The 17680-nt window shown below is 46.7% G+C and overlaps 1 protein-coding gene across 6 annotated transcripts in view; it reads left to right on the top strand.

The window, feature by feature from the left end:
• The window catches only part of LOC110507606 (MAP/microtubule affinity-regulating kinase 4), a 54491-nt gene that overhangs the window by 26020 nt on the left and 10791 nt on the right, over positions 1–17680 (top strand). For all 6 annotated transcript variants that reach the window (XM_021587699.3, XM_036965365.2, XM_036965364.2 and 3 more), the window contains exons 4-15: positions 6082–6130; positions 6682–6747; positions 9280–9350; positions 9604–9660; positions 9865–10101; positions 10525–10644; positions 10764–10863; positions 11077–11186; positions 11725–11917; positions 14004–14230; positions 15070–15176; positions 16766–17035. In XM_021587699.3, the coding sequence (XP_021443374.1) occupies positions 6082–6130; positions 6682–6747; positions 9280–9350; positions 9604–9660; positions 9865–10101; positions 10525–10644; positions 10764–10863; positions 11077–11186; positions 11725–11917; positions 14004–14230; positions 15070–15176; positions 16766–17035 (1607 nt within the window). The remainder of the gene's footprint in view (positions 1–6081; positions 6131–6681; positions 6748–9279; positions 9351–9603; positions 9661–9864; positions 10102–10524; positions 10645–10763; positions 10864–11076; positions 11187–11724; positions 11918–14003; positions 14231–15069; positions 15177–16765; positions 17036–17680) is intronic.

Raw genomic sequence — 17680 nt, 5'->3', positions numbered from 1 at the left:
ACTATAGTAAAACTGAATTTAAAAAATGTGGCATAGACATGAACTTTGTCCTGAATAGAATGTTATGTTATGTTTGGGGCAAATCCAATTCAACACATCACTGAGTACCACTCTTCATATTTTCAAGCATGGTGGTGGCTGCATCATGTTATGGGTATGATTGTCATCGTTGTCATTGTCATTTGTTTTGTGGATAAAAATCAACTGAATAGAGCTAAGCACCGGCAAAACACCAGAGGAAACCTGGTTCAGTCTGCTTTCCAACAGACACTGGGAGACAACTTCACCTTTCAGCAGGACAATAACCTAAAACACAAGGCCAAATATACACTGGAGTTGCTTACCAAGACGACATTGAATGTTCCTGGGTGGCCTAGTTACAGTTTTGACTTAAATTGGATTGAAAATCTATGGCAAGACTTGAAAATGACCATCTAGCAACAACCAACTTGACAGCTTGAATAATATAAAAATGATGTGCAAGTATTGCAAAATCCAGGTTTGCAAAGCTCTTAGAGACTTACCAGAAAGACGCACAGTTGTAATTGATGACTATTGATTCTAACATGTATTGACTCGGGGGTGTGAATACTTATGTAAATGGGATAGTTCTGTGTTTCATTTTCAATAAATTAGCAAACATTTCTGAAAACATGTTTTAACTTTTTCATTATGGGATATTGGGTGTAGATAGGTGAGGGGAAAAAGTCAATTTAATCTGTTTAGAATTCAGTCTGTAACACAACAAAATGTGGAATAAGTCAAAGGGTATGAAAACTTTCTGAAAGCACTGTAGTACACTACTTTTGACCAGAGCTCTACGGGAATAGGGTGCCATTTTGGGATGCAGACATGGACTGTGGTGTCTTTTCTGTTTGGGATCTATTGATTGTTGTTGCTACCCTTTACAGGAAACAATTGAAATCCGTTGCTGTAGTTCTGGATAGTCATGTGACTTGAATGAGTTTAATGGCTTCTTGCCAAACAAGGTTGTACTACCTCATGCTCTGTGTAGATTTTAATCTGTCTGTAAGGGGTGCGTAACTGGTGGCAGGGAAGTCAGACGCAGGAGAGCAGAACTAGGTAATAGCCGGAGCAGTTTAATAGCAAAACCAACGGCATAAAGAAATAACCAACATGGGTACAAAACCTGACGCCCACCAGGTAACATGTGCACAAGGACTTACAACAAACAATTCCACACAAAGACATGGGGGGGGAACAGAGGGTTAAACACACAACAATTAATGAGGGAAATGAAAACCAGGTGTGTAGGAAAACAAGACAAAACAAATGGAAAATGAAAAGTGGATCGACGATGGCTAGAAGACCGGTGACGCCGAACGTCGCCAGAACAAGGAGAGGAACCGACTTCGGTGGAAGTCGTGACAGTCAGCTTCTCAGTGTTACAGTTACATTATAGGACATCTAGTCCTAAACTATGGTCAAATAATCTATATAATAAGCTGAAATAAACTATTGCTTATTATTACCGTCCGTGAATCATCCAAACACTTAAATGAAAAGTGAATCTAAGTGTGTGCGATCTTAAACTGAAGGTATATTTTATGGAATTATGCTATACCAATTTGGCCATATACAGTCACCAATGTGTGTTTGAACTTTGAACCCAATCTACCCTCAATGCATGTGGGTGCTACACAGGGCAAACCCAAATCCGGATGGAAGCACCTGTAGGCTCCCGAGTGGCACTGCGGTCTAAGGCACTGCATCTCAGTGCTAGAGGCGTGACTACAGACCCTGGTTTGATTCCAGGCTGAATCACAACCGGCCGTGATTGGGAGTCCCATAGGGTGGCGCACAATTGGCCTAGCGTCGTCTGGGTTAGCCCGGGGTAGGCCGTCATTGTAAATAAGAATTTGTTCTTAACTGACTTGCCTACTTAAATAAAGATTAAATACATTTTAAAAATTGTCCTGGCCCCTAGGCACCGCTCACCTGAGCCCTGGCCCCTGGGGCTGCTGGCCAGACAGATGTTGTTGATGCATTATTGGTTCACAAGACACCTTGGAAACCAGACAGTCCCAACCAGGCCCATTGTATTCTCAGGCCCTTCCTTCCAAAGTGACTGTGTGGTTTTAGATGGGCTTGTAACAAGGTCTCTGTTGAGGGGCCATGTTGACAACAGCAGGGGCCTTGGAACGCCCCTCACCACAGTGTCCAACATGAATGGCCTCTCCTCTGCATAATCACACCCCCTTTCCCAGAGGAGCAGCCTGGGTCCCATAGGGACATTAAGGGGGGCTGGGGTGTGTGGGGAGAGGTTTAGAGCAGGGACAGAGGGGTGGAGGGGTATTCTATTGGTGGGGTTGGGGTTAGAGACAGTAGGCTGTGGCACTTGCATCAGATGTTATTGTTTATGCAGGGAGAGAGGGAACAGTCATTCATGGGCGACGGCTGGGTTGGCTGTTGGCGTGGATAGACGTCTCTTTCAGAGAAAGAGGAGGTTATTCAGTCGCTCTGCTGAGTCATTTCAGAGGGGAGCCTGTGTGTTCCGTTTACCTCTCTTGCTCGCTTTCTCTCTGGCTCTCTCTCTGGTCACATGACAGTGTGGTCAAGGGGAGGAGGTGTGTGCTTGTGTGTGACTGTACGTGCGCAATGTGGTTGTGTAAAATATTTGTTGAAGCAATTTGCAAAAATGTCTGTGTGTGGGTATAGCGAGTGTATATGTGTGTGTCCTGTGCAGGCATACTTTGCCTGTGTGTGTGTATGCGACTGTGCGTGTGATTGTTCAGGCGAGAGCTCGGACACAAGGCCTGGATTAAATGGTCTGAGTGAGGCCCGCGGGGACGCGGCCCAGACAAAAACACAGCCTTGTGTTCAACAACTGCCTGTGTCCACCACTGACTGACCCCCCCCCCCCCCCCCCCCCCCCCCCAGTAACCTCGACTCACAATGACACATAGAGAGAACGAGAGAGAGAGAGACAACTTAGTAAACTGCTTTGAGAGAGAGAGACAACTTAGTAAACTGCTTTGAGAGAGAGAGACAACTTAGTAAACTGCTTTGAGAGAGAGAGACAACTTAGTAAACTGCTTTGTGCAAATCCACATGCAAAACAGGAGAAAAACCAGAGGGAGCTCAGAGTTGATTAATTCTGCCTGGTTGTTCTATCTCTGTTTTCTGCTTCAGAGCGAGAGCGGCTTCCGGTGTGACGGACAGGGTGGGAGGGAGGAGGGAGGGAGGACTGCATTAGACAGACGCATACTGTCGATGGGCTGTCCCACCCCCTGGCCTGTCGTGCTGAGGGTGGCAGGCAAGACAGGGCAGAGGTGGGTTGGGGTGGAGTAACTCCCCTGGGAAGATACTGGCCTGGGGATGGGACAAGGACTAGAGAGTCTGGCTTTGGTACCGGGGTTGGTATGGCAACAGTGACGTAGGGCCACTGCCAAGGGAATGGACCAGGAAGTCATTTATGGGCGTGCGAGAGAGGGAGAAAGTGCTAGATAGAAGGGAGGGGGATATGACTGAAGAGAGAAAGAGCAAGGAGGCGGCGGGGGAGGAGAGGAGAGACGGGCTTATCTGATTATTATCTTTAGAGCTCAGGTGAACAGCTGATGCGCTCTGTTCTTTTCAATTCAATTACAGACAGTCTCAAGGGATGTGGGACTGTGTTTGATTTGGATGGTATGTTCACGCATGGAGATGCATCATGTCATTTAAATGATAATATGACATCCCCTCGGTGGGGTGTGAATGTATACTTTGTGGCACTCACAGTAGCTCTGGTCCACATTAGCAGCACTATTGTGTAACATGTCTGCTTCACACAGGCTGATTCTCTCAGACGGGCCACATGCCCACCAGCAGATTCATGGGGGCGTCCAGCTGCCCTGCACAGCCATCTAATAACTTTGCCATTGAAAATAACCGTCTAATAACTTTGGCTTTGACAATTGATAACAAGGGAATCAGTGAGTCAGATTTGCCGAACATGGTTTCTCAGATGTTTTTTTCCCCTGTACGGTGTTTCATCTCACTAGCCTATATCCTACAGTCATGTATCACTAGCCTATATCCTACAGTCATGTATCACTAGCCTATATCCTACAGTCATGTATCACTAGCCTATATCCTACAGTCATGTATCACTAGCCTATAGTCCACTGTATATTTCTTGGGTTTTGATAAATATTTACATTCAGTGCAGGGTCCTGGATACAAATGCACAAGACATTGGTACAACAACACTAAACTAGCCCTCTACCTGAAGTTGAACTTGGTAAACAAAAGTGGGTCTGTGGACACCGCCTGCTTTTTTAAAATTATGTGGCGCAGCGACAAACTGATCAACATCTTGTGTTGCGTCACATACTGTGTTTTTTTGTAAACATGTCTCCATACTGGTTGAGGCAGGTCACTTTGCAGTGCAACAGCACGAAAGGGAGAGCATGGCTACTGTTTCCGACGATAGGAGCTATATTGAGTTTGTCCTCGGGACAATGGGGGCCATAGAATACCAGGAATCTGTTTGGTAATGTCCATGCTGCAGGTCGGCTCATCCAGTCGCCTCAAGCAACACGCATTGTTATGGCATCCTCAATGTATTATTACATCACACCAGGAAGTAGACAGCTATGCTTACATTATGCTATGATGGAACTTTCCCCCGCAAGTAACACCACAAACAATCTATGTTCATATTGTTTTTTTAAACTTCTCCTCCCCCTGGCCATATCCCTAGATATTCTTCCTCGTATTATTTATACGAGCGTAATTTAAATCATTGAATCAGGACACTGTACACCAACGAGCCCAGCTCCGTTCTGTTTGTGCATGTTTATTTGAGACGTGAGTCATTTGCTTGCACAGTCACTGAGGCATACACATTTCAATCGTTCCCAGTTTCCTTCTCTCTGTTTCCCTCTGTCCTCAAGGCAACCCAAAATATATAGATAATCCTAGCAACTTTACTCTTGCCAATTCCGTGTGCAGATATCTTTTTTGAAAGCTGCCGTCGAAGGCCGGAATCACAGGATCGAGCATAGGGGGGCTGAGAAAGAGGCATGGTGAGACGCAGCTCCCTGTGTTTTGGAAGAATGGGCTCGAACTTCTAAGGAAGCTGGTCGCCTTCTCACACAACCATCAGCGCATTCCAGCCATTGTGTGTGTTTCTTTCCCTATCCTTCCTGTCTTTCTCCCTTACTCTCTTTCCTCCTCTTGCTTCCACTCACACTAATACAATAGGAAATGTAACTTTGTGTCTGTCTCTATTTCTGTCTTTATTGAAGTATCCACAAACCTAGCCCACAGTCGCTCACTCATTCCCTTTTACGTGGTCAGAGCAAGCCGATGCCTCGTCACCCAGTCTCAACATATACAGTTGAAAGAGAGGACTCTCTGTGCTGGTGCACACACACACTATAATTATCCCCAAGATGCCGTCAGCTCTCCCAGTTCCCCCACTTACAGCAGATGTCAAAACCAGGAAAGGAGGCTTGTGAACTTGTTCGAGGGAGGGCCGTGTGTGTGTGGGAATATAGTGGGTGTGAGACAGTGTGTATATACGATTGTGTGTCACCTCATAACCGCAGGGCATTGAATCACACACAGCGGCGGCAGACAGTGCCCGTGCTGCACCACCATTGCAGCAACAATGTGATGTGGTGTCTCCACCATTTCTAGAATTAGAAGAGGCTAAAAGCAGCAGCACCTCCTGTGGGGAGGGAGGCTCTGTCGAGGGAGAGAGATACTCTGTCTAGTCAGGCTGTCCCTGGAGTGGTCCTCTCTCTAATTAGCAGAAAGCTAGCAAGTGTTGGAGGGGGAGGTGCGTCCATTTTCCGAGAAGCAGCTGAGCTTCATTATGAATGAATAAATGAGTGACAGTGGTGGAGGCGGGCTAACCTCCTCCTATCCGCCTGTCTGATGTTCAGTTCTTATATTGTGAATCAGGGATTGTGATCATCCCCCACTTTCTTGCCTATCTTCATATGCACTATAATATATATATATACCTGTATATCAGTGTGACTGTGAAGAGTTCCAATTCTGGGGCAAAAAATACTTGAATAATTAAATAACATTCTTTTAACTCGCTTCTGCTCTCTCTCTTTCCTCCAGCTCTTCAGAGAGGTACGGATCATGAAAGGCCTCAACCACCCAAATATCGGTAAGTGCCTCGGCTACACTAATCTCCCCAGCTTCCAGGGTGTAGCGCCGCAGGGCATACCCCACCCTAGAACATCATCAGCCTAACAGCCATCCTCACGCAATGTTCCCCTTTACTGTCAAAACAGATGCTGAGCAGGAGTCAGGACATGTGATATGTACAATAGTTCCCCACTGAGCTCAAAATGATCCTCCTTTCCAGGGGACTCACTCACTCACCCAGACCCCATCGCGCTGCCCCTGTAATGGCCAGAGGGTGTGTCCCAAATAGCACCATATTCCCTATGCGCCCTGGTCAAACATAGTGCACTATAAAGGCAATAGGGTGCAGTCGCTCATGTAAAGCCAGGACAGTAGACTACCTCCATTTATTATAAAGCACACAGTCACATTTAATACTGAATGCAGCTGAACCATAAACTGCTGTACCGTACTGTTGGCATTTACAGCACATCTCCCTTCTCTAAGGAACACACAGTCAATCACTTTGTGCATTATGAACTGTGTGTGTTTGTTTGTGCCACTATACTGAGTTGTCTGTGTGTGTTACAGTGCAGCTGTTTGAGGTGATCGAGACAGAGAATACGCTCTATCTGATAATGGAGTACGCCAGTGGGGGTGAGCAGAGTACCTCCCCTCAATCAGTATCCCTCTATTTCTCTTTCTCATCTGTTTTCTCTCCACCCCGCCCTCACGCTTTCCCTCTCCCCGGTACCTCTGACCCATCGATTGTCTTTTGACCGCCCTCCTCCCTCCCTCTGCACTGTCATTGTCTCTCCCTTTCCTTCATGATCACTTTCTCCCTCTCCACCCCCCCCCCCCTTCTCTAATCCTCACTCCCCTCGGGTGTCCATTTTTCCTCCCATTCTGTTTCTTGCCAAATAAGGAGCTAATAGCCAAGCATGTGCCCCCTCCTGATCTCAACCTCACTGCTTTTCTCCCAGTGGATGTGCCCTCTAGCATGAAGCACTTACTGTTTATAAACACAACACACACACTCATGCACTCATTCACTCTCTTTCAACTCTCTCACACACCACCACCACATATTCCCAAATACATGCATGGGTCACAGACATGTAGACATGCCCATGCATCCGTCACATCAATAAGGTATCCAGATGTGACAGTGGCTCCCTGTACTTCATAACTTCTCTCTCTCTCGTTCTATCACCCTTTGCCTCTTTCTTTCTTTCCCTTTCTCTACCGCCCTATCCATTTTTCTCTCTCGCTTTTTCACTTGCTCTTTCTCTCTTCTCTCGTTGCCCCTCACTTTCTCTTTATTTCTCTCTATCTCTGCCTCTCTCTCCCCCTCCATCTCTCTCTCTGTCATCATCTTCCTCTCACTCCTCTCATCTCTTCGTTAGCCGGTCAATAATCACTCAGTAAATGACCCAAAGTCAACCATAGGGCCAGGGATCAGTGAGATGAATGAGGCCCTAAAGGCTCCATGATGAAGATACTGATCCCAGATCAGGCTCAATTTAATAATCCATCTCACTTATGATACTACAGCTGTGCATGCTCTCCTATGTTTTAGGGGGCGCTGTACTACTATGGCTGACCCTGTAAAGCAACACATTTCACTGCACCTATCCGGTTTATGTTACAATTAAGCATATTTTTAAATATTTGTTTTATGTTCTCCTTGATTCTTACATTGTAATTTCTCTGGTATATTGTGGCATAATGCCGTCATCGCACACACACACACACTCACTCACTCACTCACTCACTCACTTACTGAGTGCCTCATAGAAATACAATATCATTATAGTACAACTCTTCTAAACACACTATATATACAGTAGGGGTGTGCGGATCAGCTGTTTGTTCACCTGCACCGGCCTGCAATTTCTAATAACCCGTCCGCAACCGCCCGACTACATGTCGTAAAGTGTAGATCTGAGGTTCACACCCGACCCTAATCCGCAAATATAACAAATGTGCTACACAGTCAGAGATAGTGGAACAAAACATTTTTTTATAGGCATATGTTAATTTCCAACATTTTTGCAGGCTATTTGTTAGTCAATGTCTGTCAACTTCTATAATTAGATAAATGTAGATACTCATTACTTGTTGCCCTGGAAGACTAATAAACCCTGCTCACCAGAATAACGTAATAAATTGATAGAATGGATGCTTCAATCTAGTTGACATTGGTAAGGTTTTCTCTATCATCTCTGCTTCACTCGCCGGGAGAAAATGCAATGAATTAAATGTTTTAAAAAGGGATTTCCAAATGACATCAGTTTAACCGGATTTAAGAAAATGTAAAGCTGTGAAACTCCCCTACATGTTTCTGATAAGATTGCAGTAAAGAGTGAACCTTTACAGACGGCCCCTAACTGCGAATGCATTCTTTCAAGATACTGAAATAAATAAATCATATTCTAGAGTCAAAATGTACATTTGGTGTATAATTTCACTGCAAGTAATGCTTAATTCTGCAAGATTTCATGTTATATTTGAGAGGTTATAGATCTAAATTCAGTGTCCAGATTTCAAGCTACGATTCCATTTAACCCACCTGAACAGTAGTTCCCTTGATGGGCCATTTGGAAGTCCCCGTCTTGTGACTGTTGAATTTGTATAGCGCCTCACAATCATCACACATAACATAACACTGCTATCATCTTACCACTTCACCAAATCTTTCCCCAACATTAGACTACTGTTCTGTCCCTCCCTTCGATTTATTTTCAACTTTCCATTTCGCAGCTTTTCTCTTATCGAATTAAACTCCAGCATTGTCCTTTTTGCCTCTGTGGATCGAAGTTAACTTTTTCTGCCTAAGTTCCCAAAAGCATTTGGCAATTGGCGTGTATTCTGCGAGCATAAAGTTAGGCCCTAAAGCTCAATCTGCACACTAACGGCAGATAAAAGTAATGAAAGAAAAACCTTATTGTAGCCTCCAGATATATGAATTGCGCAAGAATGATACATTTATGAATGCATCATTTTCTCTTTATTCAACACGGCCACCACCCACCCTTCCTTCATTTCATGACCATTAACCATCTCGGCCCGCGGATATAAGTCACAGATATACGGTATAAGTGCCTCAATTACAGACGATTCAATCAGACAAGGTGTTGTAAGCCTGCTCCTCTGTCTGTTGATGTGGTTTGTCTCTCTGTCCCCCAGGTGAAGTGTTTGATTACCTCGTGTCCCATGGGAGAATGAAAGAGAAAGAGGCGCGGGCCAAATTCCGCCAGGTGAGACGCGACCAAAAATGTATAATCGTAACAAAACCCGGTGAATGGTGCTGAGTTGGCCTGTATTACATTGCAAGCATTACTGTAAGCTTGTATGTGTCCGTGTCTGTGTTGGGCATTTTTACTGTGACTTGTCTCACTCCCCTTCTTTCTCTCTCTCTCTCCCGCTCTCGCTCTCTCTCTCTCTCTGTCTCTCGCGCTCTCCGATCCCCCCTCTCCCTCTCCCTCTACATATATCTATATCTATATCTAGATTGTGTCTGCTGTACACTACTGTCACCTGAAGAACATTGTTCACAGGGATCTTAAAGTACGTGACCGGTTCAGACCTGATGACTTGGGCTCCTTTTCATTGTCCAAAATGACAACCACTCATTGATATTATATATCAATTCATTAACATATGTGAAACACTGATCATCACATTCCTGAAATGAGCATACAACCTCAGCCTGAATTGAACAGACTTTCAGTCCTTAAAGCTGCACTCGGTTATCTTCACCTGTCCCTGCAGGCGGAGAACCTCTTGCTGGATGCCGACTCCAACATCAAGATTGCAGACTTTGGCTTCAGTAATGAGTTCACCATGGGCAACAAGCTGGACACGTTCTGTGGCTCCCCTCCCTATGCCGCACCAGAGCTGTTCCAGGGGAAGAAGTACGACGGGCCTGAGGTGGACATCTGGAGCCTGGGGGTCATCCTCTACACTCTGGTCAGCGGATCGCTGCCCTTCGACGGGCAGAACCTCAAGGCAAGGCCTCCCGCAGCGCAGCCAAATGGCCTTGGCTTTGTCTGAGTTTCAAATGGCTCTCTATTCCCTACATAGGGCACTACTTTTGACCTGGGCTCATATGGTGTGGTCAAAAGTTGTGCACTATATAGAGAATAGGGTGCCTTTTGGGACGCAGACTGTGTCACTGAGGTGTCAATGTCAAGACGGCGTGTGTCTGGTTTGGATGTGATTTAGTTGATGCATTATGTGATGTTTTTGCTTACTAATGCTTTCTGTGGTCCTGAAGGGTTTTGTGCTGATTACTTCATGTTCAGTTGATCAAGAGAAGGGACACGTTGTCTTTTAGTCCATTTGCCATTAATATGTCTTGTGTTTTGTGTAACGTTTTATAACGTTATGTGCACGTTTTGTGTAACGTTATCTGTATGTGTTGTTCCCCAGGAGCTGCGGGAGCGTGTTCTGCGAGGGAAGTACCGCGTGCCTTTCTACATGTCCACCGACTGCGAGGGCATCCTGCGCAGGTTCCTGGTGCTCAACCCCACCAAACGCTGCACCCTGGAGGTGAGGAGGGCAACTGCAGGCGCCACTCAGACATACAGTACACGCAAGCACACTCTCACAAATCCACACACACCCTGTTTGTGGTGTCTTTAACACATGGTTTTATCCCTCCTCATTAGCAAATCATGAACGACAAGTGGATTAACTCTGGCTACGACGGAGAAGAACTGAAGCCTCATATAGAGCCCCTGGAGGACCATAATGATGCCAGTCGCATCGGTGAAGTACCCCCCTCTCTAACTCCCCTCTACTCCCTACCTACGTATTGTATGCCTCCCAAATGGCACCGTTTTTCATATTTTGTTCACTGGCCCCTGGTGGTAGTAGTGCACTATTGTAGGGAATAGGGTGCTATTTGGGACGTACCCACCCTCTTCTTTCTTTGAGCCTGTATCTCTGTCTAACGTCTCTCATCTCTCCGCTCTCCTCCAGAGGTGATGGTGGGGATGGGTTACACCCGTGACGACATCAAAGACGCTCTGACCACTCGGAAGTACAACGAGGTCACCGCCACCTACCTGTTACTGGGACGCATGAATGAGGTGAGGCACAACGAGACAACGTGTGTGTGTGTGTGAGAGAGAGGGTTTGGATAGAGGTAGGGGAGAGAGAGAGAGAATCCTTCCTCGTTTCTGCGTTGCCTGTGTTCCCCCAAAAATGTTGTTTACATTTTTTTATATATATATATATTTCTACCGAGACACGCAGAAAGTTACAAGTATATTTGTAGCGAACAGAGCGAACGCTAGTGTGAATGGATGGGTCATGAGTGCACAGCCACTGCTTGCTCCTCATCTCCCTATAGTGCAGTGGTGCACATCAGTTATATTTAAGATGGTTCCAACATAATTACATTTTCATGCATTTTGGAGTAGAATGTCCTTTAAAAAGTCACCAGAAAAGTCTACAAAATTATCCCCCTCCGCTTCCTTAGCCACCCGTGCTAACAAAAATCCCCGGGGAACACCTGGCGTGCCTGTCTGCCACAATACGTGTGTACGCTTGTCTGTGTATCCACACTGTCCACAGTCACCTGAGTCCTGATCCTAACGTGTGTGTGTGTGTGTGTGTGTGTGTCAGGTGGAGGGCAGCGAGTCTCGGTCAACCAGCAGTCTGAGCCTGGCGCGGGTACGGCCCAGCACCGTCATCAACGGCACCAGTAAACACTCCACCTCCTCCACCACCTCCGCCTCGGCCTCCTCCTCCTCTCACAGCAAGACCACCCAGCGCAGCGCCTCCACCTACCACCCCCGCAGGAGGCACAGTGACTTCTGTGAGTGGGCTGTCTCTTATTCTACGTCCCAAAATGCACCCTATTCCCTATCTGATGCACTACATTTGACCAGAGCCCAGAGCTCTGTTCAAAAGTAATGCACTAGTCAAATGTCGTGCACTATAAAGGGAATAGGTAGTAGTTATTGTTGATATACATTACTGTCTGTCCATCTGGGAGTATTATGTGTCATAGGAGCTTCCATGACATTGCAGTGCATTCTGGAACTATATCCCTTGACTTTTTCCACATTTTGTTATGTTACATACTGCCTTATTCTAAAATGGGTTAAATTGTTTTTTCCCCTCATCAATCTAAACACAATACCTCATAAGGACAATGCAAAATAATTTGTGGGGAAATTTTTACAAATGTATTAAAAATCAAGAACCGAAATATCACATTTACATAAGTACTCATTACTTTGTTGAAGCACCTTTGGCAGCGAGTACAGCCTCGAGTCTTCTCTCTTTGGGGAGATTCTCACATTCTTCTCTGCAGATCCTCTCAAGCTCTGTCAGGTTGGATGGGGAGCATCACTGCACAGCTATTTTCAGGTCTCTCCAGAGATGTTTGATTGGGTTCAATTCTGGGCTCTGGCTGGGCCACTCAAGGACATTCAGAGACTTGTCCCGAAGCCACTCCTGTGTTGTCTTGGCTGTGTGCTTAGGGTCGTTGTCCTGTTAGAAGGTGAACCTTCGAGGTCTTGAGCGCTCTGGAGCAGGTTTTCATCAAGGATCTCTCTGTACTTTGCTCCGTTCATCTTTCCCTCGATCCTGACTAGTCTCCCAGTTCCTGCTACTGAAAAACATTCCCACAGCATGATGCTGCCACCACCATGTTTCACCGTAGGGATGGTGCCAGGTTTCCTCCAGACGTGACACTTGGCATTCAGGCCAAAGAGTTCAATCTTGGTTTCATCAAACCAGAGAATCTTGTTTCTCATGGTCTGAGAGTCTTTAGGTGCCTTTTGGCAAACTCCAAGAGGGCTGTCATATGCTTTTTACTGAGGAGTGGCTTCCGTCTGACCACTCTAACATAAAGGCCTGATTGGTGGAATGCTGCAGAGATGGTTGTCCTTCTGGAAGGTTCTTGTATCTCCACAGAGGAACTCTGGTGCTCTGTCAGAGTGACCATTGGGTTCTTGGTCGCCCCCCCTCCTTCTCCCCCGATTGCTTAGTTTGGCTGGGTGGCCAGCTCTAGGAAGAGTCTTGGTGGTTCCAAACTTCTTCCATTTAAGAATGATGAAGTCCACTGTTTTTTGGATGACATTTAATGCTGCAGAATTGTTTTGGTACCCTTCCCGAGATCTGTGCCTCGACATAATCCTGTCTCATAGCTTTACGGACAGTTCCTTCGACCTCATTGCTTGTTTATTCTCTGACATGCACTGTCAACTGTGGGACCTTATATAGACAGGTGTGTGCCTTTCCAAATCATGTCCAATCAATTGAATTTACCGCAGGTGGACTCCAATGAAGTTGTAGAAACAGCTCAAGAATGATCAATGGAAACAGGATGCACCTGAGCTCAATTTCGAGTCTCGTAGCAAAGGGTCATTATGGGGTATTGATGACGAAAAACATTTATTTAATCCATTTTAGAATAAGGCTGTAACGTAAGAAAATGTGGAAAAAGGGAAAAGGTCTGAATACTGTCCGAATGCACTGTACATCCATTAGTGTCTGACCTAACCCATTAGTGGGTGTTTGTTTTCCAAATAGCTGTCCGTCAATACCTTTTCACTTGTGTTTTAAATGGTTGTGAAGTAGTATTCCCCTCCGTTCTGCCAAGTTTGAGAATGTTTGCTTTGTGTGAATGAGAGTGTGAGGTCACCAGCCACCACTTTACAATTGGGTGAGATATTCATAATTTGTACATTGCCCACTCATCTGTCAGTCTATAATATGCTGTTTATCCCAAACGACTTACAGTAGTCCGTGCAGACGTTTACATATGGGTGGCGCCAGCAGAATTTAAACCCACCGTCTTGGTTTTACAAGTGCCTTGCTCTACCAACTGAACCACACAGGGTCGGACTTTGATTCTCATGTCGTATCATCTGCCCTGTCTGTCTGTTGTGCAGGCGGTCCAGCAGCGCCCCCATCCCACCCCAAGCGTAGCCCCAGCAGCGTGGCGGGGGCAGACAGGGAGCTGAAGGAGGAGGGGGGGCGCATGGCGTCCCGGAAGGTCAGCAGCAGTGTGGTGGGCAGCCGTTCCATCCAGCCCCCCTCCAGCCCCATGGTCAGCAGCGCCAACAACCCCAACAAGTCAGAGATCCCCGACCGCCGCAAGGAGATTATCACCGCCACGGTGAACACGCGCACACACACACATACAGATAGGCCATGTTCCAGGCTGACTGCATGTCTGCAAACCACATATCATAGAGTTATCTGATGCCAGACTGCGCTGTCGAAGGCGTGCCACACAACCATTGGTTGATGCAATGCAATGTGTGCAATGCAGTCGGCTTACAACATGACCTTTACAAATAACTGTACATTATAAACACACACGCACACACACAGGGAAAAGAAGGGTTAACACCATCAAGAGACAATGTTGCAAGAGGTTAATGAAACTAAGATCAGTGTGCGGGGGAATGAACCAATAACACTACGAATAGAGAATCTACAGATTCATGCTCAACTAAGATGTGGACAGAGAGAATAGAGATTCAACGCTAGCATATAGGGAGTCAACATCTGCTAAATATGCGTATGTGACCAATCCGATTTGATTTGATGAACAACAACAACAGTGTGTATGGAGAATATGGAGATGAACCCGAGATGAACCCTTTGAAGGGCTCAGAGGCGCTCTGACAAGGTGGACTGAGAGTGACAACGAAAATTCAACACGGATACTGTGGTTCCTTAAAGTGCACTCCTTTTGACCAGGGCTCATAAGTAGTGCACTATAAAGGGAATAGGGTGCATGGGATGCATCCACTGACACTGTGATGTGGGGTGTAGATGTTATCAGAGTCACGGCTTTGAATAGACATGAACATCCCTAGCGTTATGTGACCATTAGACAATGTCATCATATGGAGGAGTGGAGGGATATACAGTAGGATGGATGCCTTTCTGAATTTCACCAAATCACAATCAATGTGTTATCTAACTGTCATTCTCCCTGACTTTCAGAACAACGTCCCAGCAAGTGCCATGATCCGCAGGAACACATACGTGTGCACCACGGACCGGAACAGCACAGACAGGCCCTCCCTGCTGCAGAACGGCAAGGAGAACAGGTGAGCAGAGCATTTGGGTTTCATGTTTGTGTTTGAGTGTTGCACATGTGCTTCTACATTTGTTGAGTCCTTGAGAATAATAGCAGGGATACATACACTTTCTCAACATTCTGTGTGCATACATAACCTGTGTGTCTTGACTGTACTGTAGTGGTGTGTTTGTGTGTAGTACTGGAGATAAAGAGCTTACTGCTGTGTGCCAGAAGGGGGGGGGGGGTTATCATGTGACCTAACGTCCCAGCTCAGGGCCACGTGGACTGGGGGAGGGAGGGGGTTGGAGATAGAGGGGGAAAGTGGGAGATGGCAGTGTCCCAACTTGACCAGCAGGCGCCTTCTAGGCCCTGTCAATGCAATGCCACGATAGACGGGCTGACGGGACACATACGTGCTAGAGCGCACACACACAGTGCAGCCGCACAAACAAATACACCGCTGCACACACAATGATAAAATGCACAAACCAACACACTCAGAAACAGACACAAATAATAATGCTCATACAAACAAATGCATGCTGTCGTACAATTACATGATATAGACAGATACATTACACAGAAATACACAGAAATACATTAAACAGAAATAGATTACACAGAAATACATGGTCATAGTGATCATGCATTACATTCTACACATGTTTAGTTCCTGCCCCTGGTCTCTTTTGCTTTGGGGCTCAGGTTGAGGGTAAATGATTGTGCTCTGAAACGGCTGCAAATCAACCAAAGGACTCTAATGTGTCTGCCCTACTCGGCCCCTCTCCCTGTGGGTATGTCTGTCTATCAGAGCTCTGGTTATTTAGAGCGTTAAGTGAAGCGGCCCCAGGCCAACAGGGGCTCAGCCAGCCTAGCTAACCCAGCCATTCAGGGAGAACTGTAGGGAGCGGGCCAAGGGGACGAGGAGAGGAAGAGCTCTGCCAAGTGGATGAAAGGATGCCGGGTTAAGAGGGCATGGGGAAGGAGAGGTGGCTACTGCTGGACGTCCACACGCCAGCCACACTTCTCCAAGCAGATGGCCGAGATCTTCATTATCAGTCTGTCACTCTCCCTCTCACCCTCTCTCTCTCTCTTTCTCTCTCACCCTCTCTCTCTCTCTTTCTCTCTCACCCTCTCTCTCACCCTCTCTCTCTCTCTCTCTTTCTCTCTCACCCTCTCTCTTTCTTTCTATTTCTATGCTCACTTTTCTTTTCTCACTCTTTACCAGCCACCATACCAGTCACACCCCTCCCACATCCCCCTTTCCAGGCTGTCCTTCCCTCCTCCTCCCTGATCCCCATCTCCCCGTCACAGTCTGTTTCCACCAAAGGCCCAGTTCTGATTTGGCCTCAACCTTACCTCTGCTGAAAGCCAACACAAGTGGAAGCTCCTTCCCTGTAATGGTTCACCATCCCTCTGCCTTAACACTCAGCTAAGTCCCGCTAAAGCCTTTCTGGGTCAGATCCGTTGTCTCAACCGATACATTAGAACGATGATATGCCCTGGGTTGTCATACATTATGGACTGATCACCTCACTGTTAATGGTTGAGTGATGGATGAATGTGATGATGATCTGATTGTTTTGTCCTTTCTGCTCTCTCTCTCTCCTCTCTTAGCTCCATTTCCCACCGGCTGCCCCCGGCCTCGCCCTCTACCCACAGCATCGCTGGGGCCTCGGGGACCTCCTCCTCCGCGGGCTCCCGCCTCACCCGGGGCTCCAGCATCCGCAGCACCTTCCACGGTGGCCAGCTGAGGGACCGGCGGCCTCCCTCCCACGCCCCTCCCACCTCCCCCACCCTGTCCCACGACGCAAGCCCCCTGCCCCACGCACGTACCCGCGTCACCTCCAACCTGTTCAGCAAGCTCACCTCCAAGCTCACACGCAGGTAAGAGGAGAGTGAAGGGAGTGTGAGGAAGCCCTGAGCTTTAGCCCCCCAGTATAGTGACGACAACAATTCTAGGCTAGTCCATAGTGAGGGTAGAATTCATAGCTTGAAGGAATTTCAGTAGAAACATCAGAAGTGTAAGCGATCCTAGTCGAAACAGCTGAAAGGGACAGGCAGCGTGCAATTTGGAGGATTCTAATAGATGTTAGTTCTATTATACAATGCTGCGCGCGCCATTGTGAAATTCAACACTCGTCAGGGATAGCGACTGCCGTTTAAGCAATTAGATCAAATAAAGATCATGTACGGTCTAGCAAGGACAAGGATTACTATGAGCTGTCGCTCCTGTTACCCCCCCCCCCGTGTTATTTTACTTGTGGAAATCTGGGGAGATCTTTGTTAGTGGAGCACATTTAAACCGCTCATCTGTGTGCACTGATGGAGACAATCAACTTTAGTTTAGATAGCAGGCCTGAAGCAAAAGTCAAAATAAATGTTGATTGAGGCATATGACCATGAAATAGCGCCCTAAATGAGACTAGCATGTAGCAGAGGCCTTGGATCCATTCTGAAATAGACTTGGGGCTTTCCCATCCGGACCCGATATGCATAAATACATTTTTTCAAATATAGAGACCCGTTCCG

Source organism: Oncorhynchus mykiss, chromosome 27 (assembly GCF_057628025.1).
Source record: "Oncorhynchus mykiss isolate SJ-2025 chromosome 27, ASM5762802v1, whole genome shotgun sequence".
NCBI classification, from domain to species: Eukaryota; Metazoa; Chordata; class Actinopteri; order Salmoniformes; family Salmonidae; genus Oncorhynchus; species Oncorhynchus mykiss.
This window is presented reverse-complemented; position numbering and strand designations above follow the sequence as displayed.